General features: G+C 34.4%; 1 protein-coding gene across 1 annotated transcript; it reads left to right on the plus strand.

The window, feature by feature from the left end:
• The first annotated feature begins 3,430 nt into the window (after nucleotides 1-3,430).
• On the plus strand, nucleotides 3,431-18,028 carry LOC127871929 (solute carrier family 49 member 4-like). Its single transcript, XM_052415206.1, has 12 exons — nucleotides 3,431-4,194; nucleotides 4,554-4,644; nucleotides 8,774-8,934; nucleotides 9,206-9,233; nucleotides 9,461-9,492; nucleotides 10,321-10,365; nucleotides 12,594-12,723; nucleotides 13,745-13,853; nucleotides 14,675-14,742; nucleotides 15,066-15,184; nucleotides 16,318-16,500; nucleotides 17,158-18,028. Exons 1-12 carry the CDS (start codon nucleotides 3,882-3,884, stop codon nucleotides 17,280-17,282), a joined length of 1,404 nt encoding a protein of 467 aa, XP_052271166.1. The 5' UTR covers nucleotides 3,431-3,881; the 3' UTR covers nucleotides 17,283-18,028.
• The last annotated feature ends 4,628 nt before the right edge of the window (nucleotides 18,029-22,656 follow it).

Below are 22,656 nucleotides of genomic sequence, written 5' to 3' on the forward strand. Positions count from 1 at the left end.
CGGTTTTCACGATGCGCCGTACCGAAATTAAATGTCTAAAAGATACCAATTCGTTATTGAAACACATTCATGATGTTTTGTTCTTTAAAAGGTGAGGTTGCCTTTTTTAAAGACACCGCTGTCGAGTTATCCTTTACCAACGCCACGATTGGCTCATGTACTCAGAGACGTAAGATTCCAGATTATACTGTGGTTGCTGATGCTACGTTCCCACTGTCACTATTCGCGCCACGATTCAAATCGTGGTTTTAATCGCAAACTTCTAATCGCGATTATCCTAACGGACCCCATAAATAATTATCTGATCTTACAAATAATTGTGTCTATATTTGTAATCGTTGGCATTTTAAAACAACTTTTTAACATTAACACTATAAGCTTCTCTAAATTTTTAATCGGGAACATAGTGCCAAATCGTGTCGGATTGTAGAGCATCGCTACGACGCGCGACAAATCGTATCAACTCGTATTTTGAACATTATGGTGAGCAAACGTAATCTTTTGCAAGAAAAATCACGTCGATATTCATGTTTTGCTGTATTTTATATCCTTCGGGTTTAGCCGTGGGTCTTATTGTTAATAGCATTAATTAAATCGAGAAAGAAAGCAAATGCAAATCAAATCACATCGTAACAGAACGCTTGAATTCTTGCTTTACGTTGGACAACGTGTCAGCTCGTAAAAGAACGTCTTAATTCGGGGAATTCGAGATCATAGAGATAATGACATCGTTTATTGTCAAACCATGAACAGATTGCAACCGATCTCAAAAAAGCGTATTCTAACATACGATTGAACGACAGTTGGAACATAGCAATATGCTACACTCTCCCAATTTGCGGCACGATTGAAACCGTGGTCTTAATAGTGAATTCGGGATTCTGGCATATCCCATCTGATCTTATACTCAATCTTGACAATCGTGTTTATGTTGATATATTTGAACGGTCCCGAAAATGTCTACGAATTACACGATCAACAACGCTCAATTTCTTATCAGTGTATTTACATGAAATCGTTTAAAATCGATGTTTGTCCTTTGGTATGGCATCAATCGCGACAAATCGTGCATTCAAAATGGTAGTCGCAATCCATCTTATTCCATGAAAAATGTCTTTTTCTGGTACGAAATGTTGCAATCTTAAAAATTAACGAAGTCGTTAGTGCATCGGGCTTAATTTATATTATTCGGGCCCAGTCGCGTCTCTAATCATGAACAAAGCCGTTAACTTGTGAAATATACCGCAACTACAATTGTATCATATCGTCAGGTAGCGGATAATAAACTTGATAAACGTATGAAACCTTATAACCTCGTACTAATTATGAGAATTCATTAGTAATAATGGCGTTGGATTGAAGTCCAATTGACAATTAGTGTCTGTATTGGAAATCGGACGTCGTAAGATCGTGAAACTTGTAATTGTCAAAATGTAGAGATTGCAAACGAGCGTACGGACACGCTTAACATCGCACATGTAAGCATGAACTCTAAGGAAAAAAACCGATCAGTAACGTGCAACCAGTCTTGACGTTCTTTGAAAATCACACGGCAGTAGGAACGTGTTACATTTAACACATGCCTAACATAGATTTATTCAATAAAGTATTCTACAGGACCGTGTCTTGACTATGAAGACATTGGTACACGCTGCAGTTAGTTATTATTTAGCAAACGAAGTATCTAGCTCGTACGATATAATCCATAAACGTTATAAAATAAATAAAAAAATGAGATTTTATTACCGCAGTCGTCACCAGGACTTGCATGGAAAACAAGAAATTGTTGCAATATGTTTTTATAAAAGAAAGGAAATCGACATGTAAGTTGCTGCCGTCGAATACAATTGCAGAACTATGTATTGAATTACATTGAGATGATTGAGAGGATAACCAGAAATGAGTTTGTATTACAAAGTAGCAGATGTGGGGATTATTTCAAGAAAAGACTGGAAGACTTATGACGGACGATCCCATTTCAGTTATCACCTAACACATGTGCACTGCTTAACACATAACACTTGTAACAGTTTTGTAGCTAACATAACAATAAATCTATTTCAAATATCGTCACGGAAATTCGTTTAAATACGGCGTTTGAATTACTGCTTTACCATGTTAACGTTTCGCCTTCGATATTTGTGAAGTTGAGGTCAGCAGCTCCTCCACGTAAATGTATTACAGATTTGACAAATCGTTCTGTTCGATCCTTATAAATGACAAACAGAAAGTACCAACATGGTGGCGTCAACGCCATAACATGCAACAAGCGAAAAAAAACAACACATTATGGAAGCCGCAAAATGATTATGAAAAAAGTTCTATAAATATCTTTAAGTATTCAGCATTGGAACCATAAACTTACGTTTCATAAAATCTTCAACATTTATGAATATATGTTGTAACGGAAATAATATTCTTAATTAAGCATTACTGTATTAAGAGATTGTGTTTATTCGTTCATATTTAAAATACTTTTACAACGCATATACTGTTTAATTCTGATTTTTAAACATAATAAACCGCATCTTGAAACTAGAAACTCGTCATAAATTAATCTAATAAATTGTTGTTGTTTTTTATAAATATTATCTCTCCCCTTTCTATATATTTTTTATTTCTTGAACTAATTTTAAGCATAATGAAACTCTTTGACATGTTTCAGACACACAATTTTATTGTTTGTGTGTAAATCGTTAAGTCTTCGAATAGTGCATGTGCATTACAAGAAGCATCCGTTTATTACCAATGCTCGCTCCCAATTTTTATATAACCTGTCATTTCCCGTTTACTTTGAATTTTTATAAACACATTATCTCCTCATGATATGTTTAACATTTTTTTTGTACAAATGAAATGTACTTAAAATACTAATATAGTTGTAAGTATATATTGCTACATATATTGTATGTATGCTATTAATGCTCATCTATGATATTCAATTATGTACGATCGTGTAATGATGAGCTGTGTGGGAAAATGAATAAAAATACTTCAACTTATAATTACTTACCTGATCCATAGGAAACCTACTATTTCGAATTCAATTACAATATGATTAATGCATAGAACGAATACGAAAAACGTTACATATTTTAAGGTTTACCTCTACGTTTGGCATTTTATGGTAGAGTAAAGGAATTTCGTTTTGATCTCAAAAATAACAATGAAAAAAATCGACAGAGGTATAGAGCACATAGGAAAAAGAATGGCTTAGCTAAGCCAATAGTCACCAACCGGTTTAACCGGTAGCAGGCTTAACAACAACCCTTTAACATAGATGAAGCATATATGAGCTTTATCTAAGCATATTATCGCGACGTTCGCGTGATGAGTAGAAATTACACGAACCCGGATATCATAATGTTTAAACAAAATTTTTCAATCAACCACTTCGTAATATATTTTTTTAAACATAAAACAGTTAATTCTTTTTTTTAATTTGACCATTATTATTTAACATGCATCATGCAAAGCGGTAGCCGTTAATGAATATATATCAACACGATTATCACAATGTTGATGTACTAGAAAAGCTTTATCATGTACAACTGTATGCGATAGACTATCGTCAGATTGTTATACCAAGTGAAATGTATGGGCAAACGTGTATGTTTGTTATCTATTTATGTATAAAAAGAATTATAATCACATGCATGTATACAGTTAATAAATTGTCTACAAATGAGTTTGTTTTACTAGCGAAAAAGGTGGATTAATTTATTTAGATTCAAATTAATAAATTGGCAAAAGGAAATATGGTATATGTCACTCAAGTGGAACCAGTACAAAATAGATGCATTGAAAAATAATGCTTTAACAAAAAACTTCTGATAAAATCCCCATCAGATACATAAGTGCCAATACAAAGAAATAGTGAAATGCAGGAGTCGGAAAAAGTTATTAACGAGACCAGGAAGGACGCATATGACGGATATGAATCGGAGCCATTATTACCAGCATTCAGAGAGGCGACGACAGGCCCTACATCTAAAACTCGCTGGTACGTCCTGAGTATGGTTTCCATGGCAACTATCGTCAACAACTTCTTGTGGTCCTCGTGGGGTTCTATATCTCAATCAACGCAGCTGGCGTACGGTTGGAGTGAAGAAACGCTTTTCTGGGTAACAAATGTTGGAAACATCACCGGATTTATCTTCGCTCTGCTTGGAGTTTATTTAGTGGACATAAAAGGTTTATGTTATTTAAATCATTTTTTTGTTATTTATTATTTAACTTGAGTTGCAACGGTATGAGGTAAATGTTTATTCAAAGTTGGGGTCTTGGCATTAATTATTAGCTAATTGTGTGGTTCGGCATGTCTATCTTGTTTAAACCTAATTCTTTATATTCATGATTCATGGGGTCGATCCTATCTTAAATCATGTTCATTTGTGAAATACATATCATACATATATTTTATCACGTTTTGGTAAAGATGTAACAAAAGCTTCTCCATTGTTCTGGAGTTTTAACGGTGCATGTAATTTTAAGATGCTGTGAACGTATTAACCCGCAGATAGCAATGTTCCTAATATAAACACATATTTCATGTGTTCGAACGTCAATGCTTGTCTGCAACGGGGCCATGTTCCTGACCGCCGCCACACGAGTCATCACCATGCAACATGCCTGGGCAACGGTGTAAGTAAACAAATCAAATGCATTACATCGACCGTTTTTATCGCGACGACCTCTTTGTAATCCATTAGGTAAATCCAAACGCTATCGAAAATGAAGTCGTGAAACATAATTTGTAAAAAATAGTATTTTTTATAGACACTTATGGAAATTCATATTCGCATAAGGAGATGTTGCATGATAATATGAAGTTGACCGCCGAATACGTGAAGGTACACTAGTGTCAATTGGTCCCTCGTAGAGTGGTTTGAGATTAATGTAGACATTTTATATCCACATATCTAGAACTGAACTATGTGTTGGTGTATAAATATATATTTAAGGTGGTAATAATTGATAATGTGAACAAGCGCCTCAAGCACATGTTGGCTATGGTTTTTGTTGTTATTCTATCGAAATAAGCAATGGTCACAAACTGGTTAGACTCTGTGCAAGATACAAAATATAAATTATCCTAACTTTTCGAACAAAATACGATGTAAAGAAATATGATTTTGACGCATATGGCAACTTGAAACATGTAAGTAAATTGAACTTTTGGGATAAGAACATGATCTTTCATGTAAACAATTGTTTTTACCCAGCTTTATCAAATCGTAATCACATCGATTTTTCTTCTCATTTGCGAACTATTGACCACAAGGTTATTTTTTATTAAATGAAAAACACTCAGACAAAATTATTTGCATCATTACAAATGACATACAAGATAAGTATTGATGCAAAGCATCAAAGGGCGTCGGGAATTTCAGTGTAATAGGCACTCAATGAAGTTACATGGAACGATTTTTTTCTACTGTAAATATTAATATATTGGCCGATTATTTTAAATAAAATAGAAAAAGAAACTGGTTAACCATTATCTATAATTTTGTGTTATAACCCCCAAATAACCATTATTTATGATGTTGTGTTCTAACCCCCAAATAACCATTATCTATGATTTTGTGTTGTAACCCCCAAATATTTCATAGTTCATTTTATTTACATTGGTTTCCCTTTTTTTACTGACATCCGTGTGCAGTTTTCATTAATGGAACAGAACTGTGTAGGTTTTAAAAAATCTGCTTCATCTTGTAAGCGTAATTTCATATTTTTCTCAACTTCAAGGGGAGATGATTCTGAACTTATTCTTACGTTGCTCATTTACGATAGGGTTTGAGTACTCATTGATATGAAAACACTGTACAAGTTTGAAAAAAAATTGAATGAAAACTGTAAATTGCATAAATAAGCTGCATTTCACAATACTTTGAAATTCAGTAAAAGATCATAATAGATTTATTGCTCCGATATTCATCATTTTCAATAGGGTTCGAGTAATACTGATATAAAAACACTAAACAAGTTTGGAAAGATTCAGACGAAAGTTGTGAAATTTTTAAACAAGTGGAAATTTTTTATTTTGTCAAATTTAATAGAAAAAAATTCTGGACTTATTGTCCCGATGTTTCTCATTTTTAATGAGGTAAAAGTGCTCATTGATATGAAGACACTGTAAGTTTGGAAAGAATCTGATGAAAAATGTTGACATAATCACCTAACCAAGCAGTTTTTCACTTTTATTTTTAAATTCAAAGAGACATAATTCTGGACTTATGGTCCGATTTTGCTTATATAGAGAGTTTGGGTTGGGTCCTCATTGATAAAAAAAACCTGTGCAAGTTTGGGAACAATCGGATGAAAATTTCGGACTTCGAACAACGATATCAAAATTTCTCAAATTCTTAGAAAGATAACTAGGGACGTAATGGTCGGATAATGCTAAAGGGCCCATACCACCTGGATAGTAAAACGTGTCGCGCTTCGCGCTCTATATGTGGTTCTTAAGGTAGCGCACCTCTAATGATTTCCCGCGATTTCTTCAAAGGTTGAAGAGCCTACTATTAGGTGCCGTAGCCTAGTGGTTAAGGCGATAGACTAGAAATCTTTTGGGATATTCCGCGCAGGTTCGAAACTATCCGACAACGTATACTTTTTTGCGACGCGTTTTATTTATTTTCTAACGTAATTTGATTTAATATGGCATATTAGCTATATTTATTGTTAAATATGTTGCAATTTTTATGCACATTCTTCAATTATTAAAATTAAAACAACGTTATGGCGAAATTGGGTGATTTACTGTTGAAAATACGAACCATGCATGTTGCATTTTTATTTTTATTTCAAAAAGTAAACGGTAAATCTGTCTATTTCTTGGTATTTTTGCTGTATATAGTGTTTCTATAAAAGCTAAGTTTAAAATATGACTTAAATGATACTATTTTGAATTTTATGACACTTTGTTTTTAACCGACCCAATTTTTACTTGGCTGAAATCACTTACATTTCATGGCGCTCTTCCATAGATAAAAATTTGTAAAAAATAAATGTCTGTAAAAGAATACTTATTTCATCTTGTTTAAACTTTAAACACCTTTACAGCATCTGTACACACCAACTGCATGCCCATATTTGGAAATTTGAATGAATTATGGAACTTTTATTTACCCCAGGGGTGAAAATAAATTGGACAAAAGCCGAGCGTGGGGGTGGTTTTGAAAAAATCGGTATATTTTTTTAAAAAGCATGGAAAGCCTACCTACAAATTTGCATGTAGTTCAGTGAAATGATGCTGATTAAGAAAATAATTAATTAGATTATATTTGGATATGTGCCCATTAGAGGTGCGCTACCTTAAAAAAAATCCGAGGAGTTCTTGACTCTAGGGAATCGGGTTGCTGGGACACAGCTACTCCTTGATAAGCGGCTGCTTCCTTTATCGCAACTCATTGTTACAATCAATAATACGTTTCGAGCTTCGCGCTCTATATGTGATAGGGATAGTACTTAGGGCCTATGATAGACAACCATAAAAATACATGGATAATAGATGTGTTGTTTGCATTTATTTGTTAATATAAAAACATGTGTATTTTTTATAAGATATTTAAGTGATGTAAGAAATTTTAATTAACGTTGTCACCACGCGGCATCCATTAATTTTAATAAAAATATCAAATTGTAGTAAAATGGATTTTCAAATGTCTGAATAAAATAAAGCTTTATTATATTTATTAACCTGACTGAAAAAATTGTTAGCCGCCGAACTGTTCCGTTCGTGCCGGAACACGGGATTGAACCGGGGGCCTTTAGATGATTGTTGCGTAAACAACTTCAGTCTAACGCTCTCCCAACTCAGCTTTTCCGGCTGACATCATTTATGTACTGCTATTTGGTGAAGTTGTGTATAGCGATCGTTATTATATGTCTATTAATAAACTAATACATTGTACGTTTTCGTACCACTACGCCTTCCAATAAACTTGCTTGCGCGATAGGTCGTCAAATATCGTACTACATTGATTCTCCACTAAATAAGCAAATTAGAAAAACCACAAAATAAATATATTTTGATTATGTTTTGTTTTTATACAAAACCAGAAAGTTTCGCGTATTTGCCCAGTCCCTGTGATCTTTTCCCTGTGATCAGTTGTGGATCAGTTATTAATTATAACAATTAGCTTTGCATTATTGGCAATAAATGTTGTAATAAATGTAATAGGCACAAATGCAGTACTTATTTACACTTATTTACACAAAACAATCACCACTATGCAAGATATTCTTAAAACAAAAATATATACATTGATCCGTAAAATAACTTCTCCTCCCATAAGCGAAAAAAAATGCATTACATACTAGTCGCCACTCTCCAGAGCGACGCCAAAAACTCTTCACTTGCATGCAAATTATTTAAAATTTAATGGCACATAATATGGGAGATAAAATCAACTTTGTTCATGCCTATGCTACGGTGGTATAGAGGTGAAATTCACTCTTCTTTTTTTAAAATTGCACTCCTCATGTTTCTATCTCGTGGCCAAGACTTAGTAACTCGTGGCCACGAGTTAGCTATGTCGTGGCCACGAGTTAGAAAAAAGAGAAGTGTAAAACTAAACAAAAGAGGAGTGCAATTAAAAAATGAGCGGTGCAGTAAATAAAGGAAGGGTGCATTAAACAAAAGAGGAGAGAATGTCGAGATCTCGAGATCCCGACTTAGCTAACTCGTGGTAAAAGTATTGCAGATGTATACCGTTTATGAGAATCAAGCAATTATTAAACTATATCCATCCCGTGTATTTTGCAGTCTGCTTGCTATCGGCCAAGGGATTAATGGCCTTGCTACGACTGTTACCATGTCAATGCCGGCTGCAGTCTCCAACACGTGGTTCGGACTATCAGAGAGAACGACAGCTACAGCCGTACCGGTTCTGTCAGCAGCTATGGGCGGCGCGGCGGCTCTTCTTGGTGTGTTACACACATAGTGTATTATTTTCGAAAGAACTTTTATATAATATGAAACATAAAGCGAACATTTTACACTGCATTACACTGTGTTATTGTACGGGACGATATGGTACGGTATTGGGGTATGATGCAGAGCAGCACAGTACGATACAGTACCGCAAATATCTTTTTCTGTGCTGGGATTACTCGTTCAAGTTTATGAAATGTATTCCACAAACCGTTATTCACAATCCTTAACTTTGTTTGCACGTGTTTTTGTTTCTCTTTTCAGGTCCATTGACAGTTGACATGCCACAAATGTAAACCGGTGCATTCATTGATTCAAAGTATTGATATATGAAATATTGTCAACACGTGTATATGTTTTTCTACGGTGTTCTCCATATGCATATGTAACCAATTTAAAAAAATAAGCTAACGGTATGTAAGGTATTCGTCCATATCCAATGCTTTAAACCTCGACATTATTTTAAATATCTCGTTGATTCACCAAGTCGTCTTTTCTTTCATCGATAAATATTTTCAGGAACAACTCCATCATTATGGCTAATCAGACAGGTAATGCATAAACTTGTGTGTTTTGGTAGGAATAATGATTTGTGAAATGTAAGAGCAAACTACCCTAGGCAATATTATGAAAGTAGTATGTATAACAAAGATTGTTTTTATAACAAAAATATTGCTAATTTTAACGCACTGAAAGTAAACTTTGACGATATACATTAAAAAACAGTATTCTCCAGCAAATAGTATATTTTACAACAATGATGTTTTTATGAATCTTCGACAACATGTTTAGCTATTTCTTAGTGTCTCTATATAAACTTGATATGTTCACATTTCTCTGTGTATGTTAAAAAAGAGACTTATTTAACATATCAAGAAATATAATATTTGGATTTCACATATGAATATTTACGTGTAAAAAAATCAAATTATCCATATCAACAAGAAATTGACCTTATATTACTTTTATTATTTTCAAATAAAAAAAACGCAAACTTATTGTATCGAGTAATGATTCATTTTTAATATAAAGAATCCGATTTTCTTATATCAATTATTTGATCACTCGATATCAAGAATTGTTGTTTTTTGAAAACTTAACATCCTTTCCTTGATATCAATATTTTAGATACAACAATAAATCTTGATATCAAATATTTCATTTCTTGACATAAACACGTCTTTAAATCATTAAATGTCGCCCGATATGCATGCAGCCAAATAACATAATATTCATGAAGGTATCAAAAGAAAAACTTTTAAGCTTCCAATAATTTATTAAATCATCATAAAACAAGCATTCACATCTATGCCCTGAAGTAACCAGCAAAACAAGTTGATAAATTCTTCTTACTATGTACATTTTCTTTCACGTTTTAGATCTGGCTGGAATTCAACAGCAAATGCGGCATTTTAATTACGAGAGTAAGTACGCACAAGTTTGTGTAAGCTAAAGGTGCTATCAAGACCATTTACTAAAATTACAGAAAGTATGCCAGTCATTGTATCCGCTTGCAAAGCGCTCGTTTGCTGTACTCACCATTTATGTTTGCAATAAGCTGAAGAACATAAATCTTGCCAAAAGAGAACAGTTGCATTTGGTCGAACTCAACAAAGATTGTGAGAACAGAAATATAGAAATTATGCTATCTAATTATCATACTTTTTTCTAAACCAATACATAATACTTTAGGACTTATTTTCGAAATCCGTTACGTAGATATGATCAGTGTGCTTTATTTATGTAAAAAGATGTAATTTGCAAAAGCTCCAATATTTAATTTATAAAATCATGTTGCTCAGCACAATACTTCAGGTTTGTTACAATTATTAATATTGTAATTAACGAATCATCAATCGCAAGATAACTTATGTTGTTTTATTTGTTGAACCTAATTAGTTTTTGTCTTTATTGCCTGCTGCATTCGATGACCCTAATTAAAATACCTAGTTGAACACAATTACATAATTTCTCTATGTAAAGGAACTAAATAATAAGTTTATGTGAAGCTGGGTTTAATGTGAAATGTCATGACTCAAAAAGACTTGGAAGTTTTTTTTTGTTTGAACCCACTGAGGAGAATAAAACATAGCCGATGGGAAAAGATTATATATTTTATAAAAACATGGAAAATGTCATGTCTGAAAAAGACTTGCAAGGTTCTTTTGTTTGGACCCACTGAGGAGATTGAAACATAGCCGATGGGAAATGAATATATATTTTATAATAACATAAATAGTTAGTGATGATCACGCCTCAACGAAATAGAAGTATGTCTTCGTCCACATTAATCTACCACTTGTATACAACATTGACATATTTAACAACGTTGGAATATTGTCTATTCGTCAGTCAGTTAACACAAGGATTACATAGACTAAAAACAAAAACCTACCAGCAGCCTGTTTTGTTATTCTCTTCCTTCAGTTTATTAGAACGAAATCCATATGCCGCGGTCAATTAAGTTTACTTTCTCCTTAAAAAAAAACTGAATGATCTTTTTAAATACGTCAACTCATGTGTGTTTAGTCTTCAAAAGTCCAACCACTACACATTCGCATTTATCACTTATTTCGACGCACCTTGCTATAAATGACGCAACGCAATGTTGAAACATCAATATATGTTCTGTACATGACAAATTAAAAGAAATTTGCACAAGATTTGCACGCGGTATTGTTTTAACGTGTATACGGATTATGTTTAGATAAAATCTGGGCGCCTGTCAACATTTTTATCACTAATCTTAAATCTTTGATCAGAATCACCATAACGGCATATGCATAGTAAACACCTGCCTTGCCAAAAACATTTTTGTATCGATATTGACAATGAACCAAAAATACAACATATGTGTCGTGTTCTGAGAAAACTGGGCATAATGCATGTGCGTAAAGTGTCGTCCCTGATTAGCCTGTGCAGTCCGCACAGGCTAATCAGGGACGACACTTTCCGCCTAAATTGGATTTTTGCGAAGAAGAGACTGCATTTAAACGAAAAATGCCATAAAAGCGGAAAGTGTCGTCCCTGATTAGCCAGTGCGGACTGCACAGGCTAATCTGGGATGACACTTTATGCACAAGCATTATGACCAGTTTTCTCAGAACATGACACATAAATTCGATTGAGGGAAAGCCTTTTGTGATAGTTTCCACAGATCTATTTAAAAACAAAACGTTAACTTAGACTAATAACGGCCCTTAACTTCCCTTGTCCTTTAAGTAATCCGTTTAATTATTACTCGAAAAAAAAGTTTAAACCATTTAAGCCTAGTGGACTCTCCCATCCTAAATTGGAACAATTTATTTCCAAAATTAGGGATGTCTAGTTTATTTATTTCTATATTTAGAATATTTCTTACAGAAATTCTTTTAAGCAAACAGCGCAGACCCTGATGAGACGCCGCATCATGCGGCGTCTCATCTGGGTCTGCGCTGTTTGCCAACGCCTTTTTTTCCAGACGCTAGGCATAAATGGGTTAAACAGAATATCTTTTTTATATATCAGCCCCAAACTTTATAGATTGCTTTCACTTTTTGATGTTGTAAGATACTACCGGTAAATTGTGTTGATACTAAGTAGCATGATGCGTAAGGTAAAGGGGCACGGCGTACACGTAAAATGATGTCATCGTATTAATTATGCATTTCAGCATGTGGCGTTACGGTTCTGCTGCTTTTTTGTTCAGTGGTTTACCTCCCCAGTAAACCAGAAAAGGCTCCGAGCAGAACGGCACATTCGGAACGGTTCGGCTTTACAGCAGGGATTCGGCACATTTTCAAGTACATTATCTTATAGGATATTTGAGGTGAAGATTATCTATTTTATGGTGACAATCTGACAACACTGATGCATAAACAGCATAGTTGCATCATATATAAGACTTTTCTTATAAAATTGTTTGCTGTGAGAGTATGAACTTTAATGTAACTGGTTGCAAAAAAACAAAGGCAGAGTAACGGAATAAGTAATTTAATTATTTGACGTAGCGTGAACGCAATTATCATTATTCCCTAAATTAAATTTCAATGCCTACATACTTTAAAAGTATGAGAAATGTTTGATGTGGACGATTTAGAATTGTTCATGCTGTTACAATCTTATTATTAATTGAACATCTTCGAGTTGATTTTTGTGATCACATAGTTATTTGAACATTCAGAAAAAGCTTTCGTTAATATCGGTTTTGCGTGCCAAAGAAAGAAAATTTATTTTACAGCAAATACAAATTATGTCGTTTTCAACCATTTCTTCTAAAAAAAAAAGGAAACCAATTAACAATCGGACAATTACTAATCAGAGCACGATACTTAGGTACAAATGGATTCTCAAAGGAAGGTAATATAATAAGATTGCCTGTAATAACATCCAGTATATTGCCTCGCTTAAATGTTTTTGAAGTTGCGATTTATTTTTCCACTATGTAGTTATTGGAAAGCACAGAAAGCTATAATATTATAGTAAACCAGTAACGTATACACGAATGAATAACACTAAATTAAAATATAACGTACTTAATGGAAGTCGTTTTATTTTCGTTATACATTAGGATATACTTATGAAATGCCAGATTTTGACATTTTATTTAAACATTCGTGTATTCATTAAAAAGTGGAACATTCGAAGGCGTTTTTATTAAACATGATGCCATCCAAATTCTTAAAATTAAAGTACATCAATTGTCATTGCGTGCGTTGTTCACAGTCACTATATAATACAAAGTCGTGTTTAGGCTTTGTTTTCAAAAATTCACTAGACTTCAATGCGCGTCTTATACAAACGTAAAATAACCCTTTACTTTAGAAATCCTTCGATGTGGCTTATTGCGGCCATGTTTGCTTTGCCGATTGGTTTCTTTGGCAACTGGCTTTCCTTCTTGGACGTCATTCTCAACCCGTTTGGAATTGCACAGGTTGGTTTAACCCATTTATGCCTAGCGTCTAGAAAAAAGGCCTTGGCAAACAGCGTAGACCCAGATGAGACACCGCATGATGTGGCGTCTTATCAGGGTCTGCGCTGTTTGCTTAAAGGAATTTCTATAAGAAATATTCTAAATATAGAAATAAATATACTAGACATCCCTAATTTTGGAAATAAATTGATTCAATTTAGAAGGATGGGAGAGTCCACTAGGCAAAAATGGGTTAAGTAATATATCTCTTGGGATGAAAGGTATAATTTATATGCTTTCATATGGACATGTTTGGGTAATGTTATCAAGGTTATCATAATCTTCGAACATGTTTAGGTTTTTTTTAAATTTTGTTTGTGGTATTTCCTAGTCGAGACCTAATGTGCATTGTTTAAGGAAGAGTTATTTTTAGAACATAATCATTATATGAGAAATTTTTCAACTGGAGAAAATTCTTCTTTTAAACAAGGATTTTGGAAATTTAAGAATGTGTAAACAATGTTATGTGAAGTAGACATATTAACTAGAATCTTGTTTTCACGAATCTGTTACTATATTTAACTTGCTCCTACCGGTATTTATTGTCATCATTCACTTATGTGCAGTCCGCACAGGCTAATCAGGGACGACACTTTCCGCTTTTATGATATTTTTCGTTTAAAGACAGTCTCTTCCTAGCAAAATCCAGTTAATGCGGAAAGTGTCGTCCCTGTGTAGTCTGTGCAGACTGCACAGGCTAATTTGGGACGGCACTTTACGCACATGCATTAAACCGCCTTTTCACAGATCACGGCCCATTTAATTGTGTTCATTATTTGCAGGCGGAGGTTGGATGGATAAGCTTCTATGGAAGCATATGCGGCGTAGCTGGTGGCATCCTGCTTGGACGGTCAGTGCCTGACAACGTTAATTTTGAACTACCGTACATTAATTTAATTTCATACACGATATAGTTGTCGTTTGCATTTTATATATTCATGTTTGATTATGGATTTGTTATTCAATTCAGCACATTAACGTTAAGTAAAGTAACCTCCAAAGTATTGCAAGTTTAATCGCTTAGCATTCTTAACTTTAAACACAATATGTGTTCTCTTCTAAGTATACCCAGAACACAGTCAAATGTGTAATTCAGAAAATAGTAAAAGAATCATTTCGGATGAGATTATTTTCCAAATAATAATCAGTAATTAGTTGAATTAATTGTTGCAGGTTTGCAGATATGTACAAAAAGAAGATGAAGTGGATATTGATAGTTCTAAACATTATAGTGATAGCGGACTTTGGTTGGTTCAGCTGTATGTGTGTAAACTTACTGCCGTATTCGAAAGGTACTTAAATAAATCAATTGTTCCTAACCGAAACGCTCGATCAAAAAGTACACGTTACTAACATGTCGGTATTATATTTCAATATATGTTTACGAAATTCCTTTAAGTGTATCTAATGATGACATATTCTATTTCAAAACACTCTTCATTTGGAACGCTTGCATTTTAAATATTTTTAAGTGTAAAGTAAGAAAATTTCGGCTTAAGGTAGCGCACTCGTAATGGGCACCTTTCCAAATATAATCTAATGTATTATTTTTTAATCAGCATCATTGCACTGATCTACATGCCAATGTTAAGGTAGGCTTTTCATGCTTTAAAAAAATATATACTGATAAAAACCAGCCCCCACGCTCGGCTTTTGTTCAGTTTATTTGTTAAGTAATATTTTGAACTGAGTTTTTATATATACACTATATACAGCCGAAATACCAAAAAATATAAAGATTTACCGTTTACTTTTTGAAATAAAAATAAAAATGCAACATGCATGATTCGTATTTTCAGCAGTAAATCACACAATTTAGCCATAACGTTGTTTTAATATTAAAAATTGAAGAATGTGCATAAAAATTGCAACATATTTTACAATAAACAGAGCTTATATACTATATTAAATCAAATTACGTTAGAAAAGAAATAAAACGCGTCGCAAAAAGTATGCGTTGTCGGCAGGATTCGAAACTGCGCGGGAAGATGCCAAAAGATTTCTTGTCTATCGCCTTAACCGCTCGGCCATGGCAACTTCACATTATGAACTGCTTAAATTAGATATCCATGTGTAACCAGGTAAAAAGCTCTTCAATCTTCGAAGAACTCGCGGGAAATCATTACGAGTGCGATAGCTTAATGAAATCTGTTCATATACAATATTCGTTCACAACCTTTGCTGGAAGAAAATGCAAAAAATAAACAGCAGTTGTTTATAATGTGCATAGATAATATTTGTTCCGTTAATAATCCGGGTTTAATTCATGTAAATAGTGTGTCGTCCCAAATATCCACATGCAATCCGCCAGACTTTACTGCACTTAATTAATAAGGTGAATGTATAGCTTAACGTGACTTTCTGGATTAAAAATACCATAAACGTGATAAGCTTTCTCCTCTAACAGCCTCGTGTTTATTTTCAGCGGCCATCTATGTGTCTGTGATAGCAGGTGCAGCTATTGTCGGCGCAGCGGGACCACTGTACCTAGAGCTGGGATGCGAGACGGCATATCCGGTGGGAGAGGGCATGGTCGCGGGCTTCCTCGGCATGGTGATCAACTTCGGGTCGGCAGTGTTTCTCTTCGTAGACCAGGCATACGCGCAAGGTATGTAATCGTTATGAGACGTGCTCTGTGAAAAAGGGGTTTAATGCATGTGTGTAAGGGGTCGTCCCAGATTAGCATGTGCAGTCTGCACAGGCTAATCATGGACGACACTTTCCGCTTTTATGGTATTGTTCTTTTACAGTAAGTCTCTTTATAGCAAAATTCCAGTCGAGGCGGAAAGTGTCGTCCCTGATTAGCTTGTGTGGACTTCACAAGCTTCTGTGGTACGACACTTAACGCACATGAATTAAACTTCTTTTTCACAGAGCACGGCAAATTTATCTTCGAAAGGAGTATGGGCGTTCCTGTTGTTGTTTAAATTGTAATTGATGATGTTGTAAGGACAAATGACGATAGACTGCAGGATTGCTATCCACGCCTTTCTTACTAGATTCAAGTTTTAAAGGCTTCATTTTAAACCCATAGATACTGATGAGCAGCAAACAGCATAAAACCTGAACAGACTGCGAGTTACTGCAGGTTGTTCTGTTTTTATGCTGTTTGCACATAGCCATTTTCTCGTTGCTTCTGAGTGGGAAAGGGTTAAATAAAGAAATGATTTTATTGAAACAAATTCAACGGCTGATGTTTTTGAAGAGTTGTTTAACATTAAAACATTTTCCCAAATGTAAATCAGCTTAATTCAAATACTTTCAGACACTGGCTGGACTAACTGGGCTTTGGTCGGCGTTTATACGGCAGCTGTTCCAATCCTGATTTTGTTCCGAGAGAAATACACAAGAGTAGATATTGACATCGAGGCCACTGATGGTGACGGTTGACCTGTTTGCAACGGTGTACTATTTGGACAGTTTAATAGGATAAAATAATAAATCGCTAAGTTGAACGCAATTTTTTTTGCTCGTAACTTTAGATGGACATTTCTCTGATAATATGCACTGAGGTCGGCATAATACTCGACTTGAAATGTTATAAAATTTGAACACACGATCAATAAAACATGTAAAACAAGAAAAAAATATTATTAACACAACAGGCCTTTTCATATTTTTCATATTTGTAACTCATATTATATGAATTCATGAAAATGCGCTGTAAAAAATTGCAAATAAATTATAGTTCATAAATCCCAGCAAAGACCCACTCGACACGAAATATGCGCTACATATCATTAAAAGAAACTGTCAACTTTTGACATATGTGACCAAATTAATTAAATATAAAAGATTACTATATATAAGCATTTTTATATCATTGTGTATGTTTTTTTTCTACTGACATGATTCACCTAAAACTTGACTTTTGCACAAACGGTTTTACAAAATGACTTAATTTGGCAAATGACCTTTGAAATTACAATGTTTACACTAATTGCATTTGAATCGTCTGCTGTTTCGTGAAAAATTAAGAAATTGTAGACACATTTATATGAATTTATACATAAATTTCCCATTCGACGTACACTTTGTATATAAGATAAATTTGCCGAGTTGTGAATAAAACTTGTTGTTTGTGATAAATTTCAATGGCGTTTGCATGGGTGTAAATAAAAAGTGTTGTTTGGGTATATTATCTTTACTGATTGGTTTAAGTTTTTCTGTTTTCTAAAGAGTTACACAATTGTCTCCAGACTGAAAAGTAGTTGAAAGTGAAAATGGTTCTACCGTTTATTGATAACCACAACACAATCACACGTCGTATGCTTATTTTATGCAATATACCGCAAGAGAACGATTATTGCGTGATAAACATTTTCTACGTCGTTTGTCCCATTGTTTAGAACAAATGTCACAATCTTATTTTAGCCGATTTAGAAACTAAAAGCAAACATGACAGTCAAGAGCTTAAACATTGTTCATTATATAGCTGAATATAGCCATATTTATGCCCTTTGAATACTATTTGTCACAAGTTAAGTCCACGTCTTGTCTAAACTTGCTGAGAACATTGGTGTAATGATATATGGCGGGGAAATTAACCTTATATAATGGTTTAAATGAAACCTTGCGAATACTTTATTATGACATCTTGGCCGAGTTCAAAAATGGTTCCCGGTACGATGAGAACACGAGGGCTAGGCGTTTGAAGGCTACCCTTCAATGGCTGTTATAAAACATCGAAAACACTCTTTAGAGTAACACTTAAAGTCCAATATTGAGGAAACTTGTATGGCAAGCGAAATGCACATTTATTCCTTAAACCACGGTTTAACAGTTAACTATATAGTTAAGAGACTTTGAACCCGGGTTCAAAGTGCCGTTTGCACATTAATTCCTTAAACCCGAGTTCAAGACTTTGAACCGCGGTTCAAAGTGTTCTAAAAATAGATACAAATCTGTTATCTGAGACAACCAATCAGCGGAGCTTAAACCACAATTAGAAGGAAAATGCCGCGACTTCATTGGTCATTTCTTAACTATATGGTTAAGAGACTTTGAACTGCGGTTCAAAGTCTTAAACTGCGGTTAAGAGGCGCGGAATGCACGTTAATTATTTAACAGTTAATTATATAGTTAAGAAACTTTTAACCCGAGTTCAAAGTGCCATTTGCACATTAATTCCTTATTGGTCCTCTCTATGGCAAGCGAAATGCACATTAATTCCTTAAACCACGGTTTAACAGTTAACTATATAGTTAAGAGACTTTGAACCCGGGTTCAAAGTGCTGTTTGCACATTAATTCCTTAAACCCGGATTCAAGACTTTGAACCGCGGTTCAAAGTCTCTTAACTCTATAGTTAGTCTATAAACGACCAATGAAATTATGACATTTGCCTTCTAATTGTGTTTTAAGCTCCGCTGATTGGTTGTCTCTGAATTATGTAGATATCTATTTTTAGACACACTTTGAACCGCGGTTCAAACTCTTGAACTCGGGTTTAAGGAATAAATGTGCAAACGGCACTTTCAACTCGGGTTCAAAGTCTCTTAACCCTATAGTTAACTGTTAAATAATTTATGTGCATTCCGCGCGTCTTAACCCCAGTTTAAGACTTTAAATCGCAGTTTAAGACTTTGAACCGCAGTTTAAGACTTTGAACCGCAGTTTTAAGTCTCTTAACCCTATAGTTCAGAGAGGAATTAATGTGCAAACGGCACTTTGAACTCGGGTTCAAAGTTTCTTAACTATATAATTAACTGTTAAATAATAAATGTGCATTCCGCGCCTCTTAACTGCAGTTTAAGACTTTGAACCGCAGTTCAAAGTCTCTTAACCCTATAGTTAAGAGATGACCAATGAAGTCGTGGCATTTACCTTCTAATTGTGGTTTAAGTTCCGCTGATTGGTTGTCTCAGATAACAGATTTGTATCTATTTTAGAACACTTTGAACCGCGGGTCAAAGTCTTGAACTCGGGTTTAAGGAGTTAATGTGCAAACGGCACTTTGAACCCGGGTTCAAAGTCTCTTAACTATTTAGTTAACTGTTAAACCGTGGTATAAGGAATTAATGTGCATTTCGCTTGCCATACCTCTCTGAACTATATGGTTAAGAGACTTTGAACTGCGGTTCAAAGTCTTAAACTACGGTTCAAAGTCTTAAACTGCGGTTTAAAGTCTGAAACTGGGCCGTGTTTCATTTTATTAATAAGATGATAAACTTACGCACATAATTTCAATATTCATTATATATTGTTCTCATTAGATTATAAAAGCCATGTACAGTATTTTATACGTATATACATATACTATTTATGAAGAAAGTCTCTACGGACAACTTCATATTTTCCAATTTGACAAAAAAGCATGATATTCACAATAAATAATAGATACATATAATATATTTTCGTTAAAACAAACACAATTTATTATCAAATTATATGCAACGTGTAACTGCCTATTTGTGGTTATTTTTTTATTTAATTATCATTTAATTTGTGGTTGGAGGAAATAAACTTGGAAAAGGCTGTCATATATTTTAGCGGACTTCCTACCTGCAAATACCTTTCGGTGAAAAGAATAGACATATAGTTCTTATACTGGTTACATCTAGATGCATTGCTAATGTAATTGTGCCGATTCTGAGTGACGCAATCAATTAAACGCTGACGAAAATTGTATAGACATTCATTAACGTTACCTCGGACTCAGATATAGGCAACGTGTCAGTGAGCGATATATTAAATAAGGCGAACTCAGTGTTGTTTGGCGCAGAAGCTTAGAAAATAGTATGTTTGTAAGTAATATCGATGGTGGAAGTACCAGCAATATTCCTATCATTGAAACCGGTGGAAAGTGGATTCGATTACAACATGGCAGACAGCAGTGCTGAGCCCACTATTCGCAATGTGATGGTTCTACTGAGGTCCGTCTCGTCTCGTCGACAGTGTCTAGAGACGAAGATGAGTGTCATGAAATCCATCGAGAAGCGGATGGAGTGTTTCGAGAAGGACATGAAGCAGTTGTGGGTGGTTCATGAGGCGAGGGCATAAAATGTAGAGGAGCGGATTTCACGCCTGGAAGAAAAGGTAGATGGGGCAGATATTAATGCTGCAGAGCTCACAGAGAGGGCCCATGTGCTAGTGAAGGAGCGTGAATTACCCTTCGGGAGAATGTAAGCTACCTTCAATCGCAGTATATGCGAAATTACCTGATCTTCACGTCAATTCCAGAGGCAACCGGAAATGTTTTACGCATCATTTTAATTTCCTGCAACGATATCTATTCATACGACACACTTACTCCGATCCTAATAAAAAGACAGTTCCGCTCAGCTTAGAGGACTGGGACTTTAAAGTGATATTATGCGCATTTTTCACTGTTGAATTGAGCTGAAAAGAATTAACAGGTCAAAAGAGTTAGTTAAAATGTGGTAATTCACCAATTATCTGCAACTCATTTTGCTACCAGTTTTTTATAAAAAATATATTATATTCGATAGTTTACATGACTGTCCCAGTTGTCTAAGCCGAGCGGAACTGTTTGTTTATAAGGATCGGAGTTAGTGTTTGTGTGTCGTATGAATAGATATCGTTACAGGAAATTAAAATGATCCGTACAACAAATTTGTGCCTTTGTGTTGTATGAACGAATCTGCACTAAAACTAAATTTAGATTCACATCGTACATCGAATCATTTCTGAAAGTACGGTTGATATTCAAATGCATTATTTTTCTCTTTCCGGGATATTGTTTAAGTATGTTGATACTGCATTAACAAATATAAGTGTATGTGCAGTGAAAACATCAAAAATAAACAACGATTGCGATAGACACCTATAAACATAGCATATACTGTTAGATGCGCTTAATATCACTTTAATGATGTAAATAACTATAGAGGGATAACCTTAGTAGGCTGCTTTTCAAAAGTGTTTACCACTATTTTAAATAAACGCATTGGAACATTTTGCAATGAAAACGCTATTATTTCGGATGCGCACTTCGACTATAGGAAAGGCTATTCAAATGCTGATGCTTTTTTGTACTGATGTCAATTGTTCAACATTATTTAAATGAAAATAATCGTTTGCATGTTATATACGTCGATATGTTAACATGTTTTGATAGTATTTACCGAAATGCATTATGGTTGAAAATATTTAAGTTTGGTATACACAGCACATCCTTAGAATAGTGAATGATATGTATGCACATGATAAATCACCTATAAGATCATGTTAATCTCATTCAGATTGTTTTAGTTATACTGTTGGACTGAGGCAAGGGGAGGTAATGTCGCCGATTTTGTTTTCTTTATTTGTTGAAGACATTGAACTTTACCTAGAAGATAGCATTAACTCTGGTTTGAATATAGATGATATTGTGTTGATTGTACTATTATTTGCTGATGACATGGTTATTTGAGGCAAGTCAAACTGAAGTTCAAACACCTTTAGATAACTTATACGTAAATTGCAATTCTTGAGGGTTAAATGTGAACACTGCAAAAACGAAAATAATGGTATTTCGGAAGAGGGGTGGATTAAAAGAAAACGAAAAATGGGTATACAATTGTAATGATATTGAAGTTGTTGACAACGTTAACTATTTAGGTACAGTGTTGAATTAAACTGGAGGTTTTTAATGAAACAAGGGGCAGTTTGTAGGTAAAGTCCTTAAGACCATGAATACATTATTGTCTAAATGCAATCCATTTGACATAAAACCGAAAAGATTTGCCAGTTGTTTGACTCTTTTGTGGGTTTTATATTAAATTATGCTTCAGAAATATGGGGTTTCACGAAGTCCGATC

This window comes from Dreissena polymorpha, chromosome 3 (genome assembly GCF_020536995.1).
Source record: "Dreissena polymorpha isolate Duluth1 chromosome 3, UMN_Dpol_1.0, whole genome shotgun sequence".
Taxonomy (NCBI): Eukaryota; Metazoa; Mollusca; class Bivalvia; order Myida; family Dreissenidae; genus Dreissena; species Dreissena polymorpha.

What these genes read in the sequence shown, in the direction of transcription:
- LOC127871929 (XM_052415206.1), top strand. Translation starts at nt 3,882, where the DNA reads ATGCAGGAGTCGGAAAAAGTTATTAACGAGACCAGGAAGGACGCATAT. An exon ending in CATTATGGCTAATCAGACAG is followed by an intron (nt 9,493 to 10,320) that starts GTAATGCATAAA and finishes TTCACGTTTTAG; the next exon opens with ATCTGGCTGGAATTCAACAG. An exon ending in CTTACTGCCGTATTCGAAAG is followed by an intron (nt 15,185 to 16,317) that starts GTACTTAAATAA and finishes GTTTATTTTCAG; the next exon opens with CGGCCATCTATGTGTCTGTG.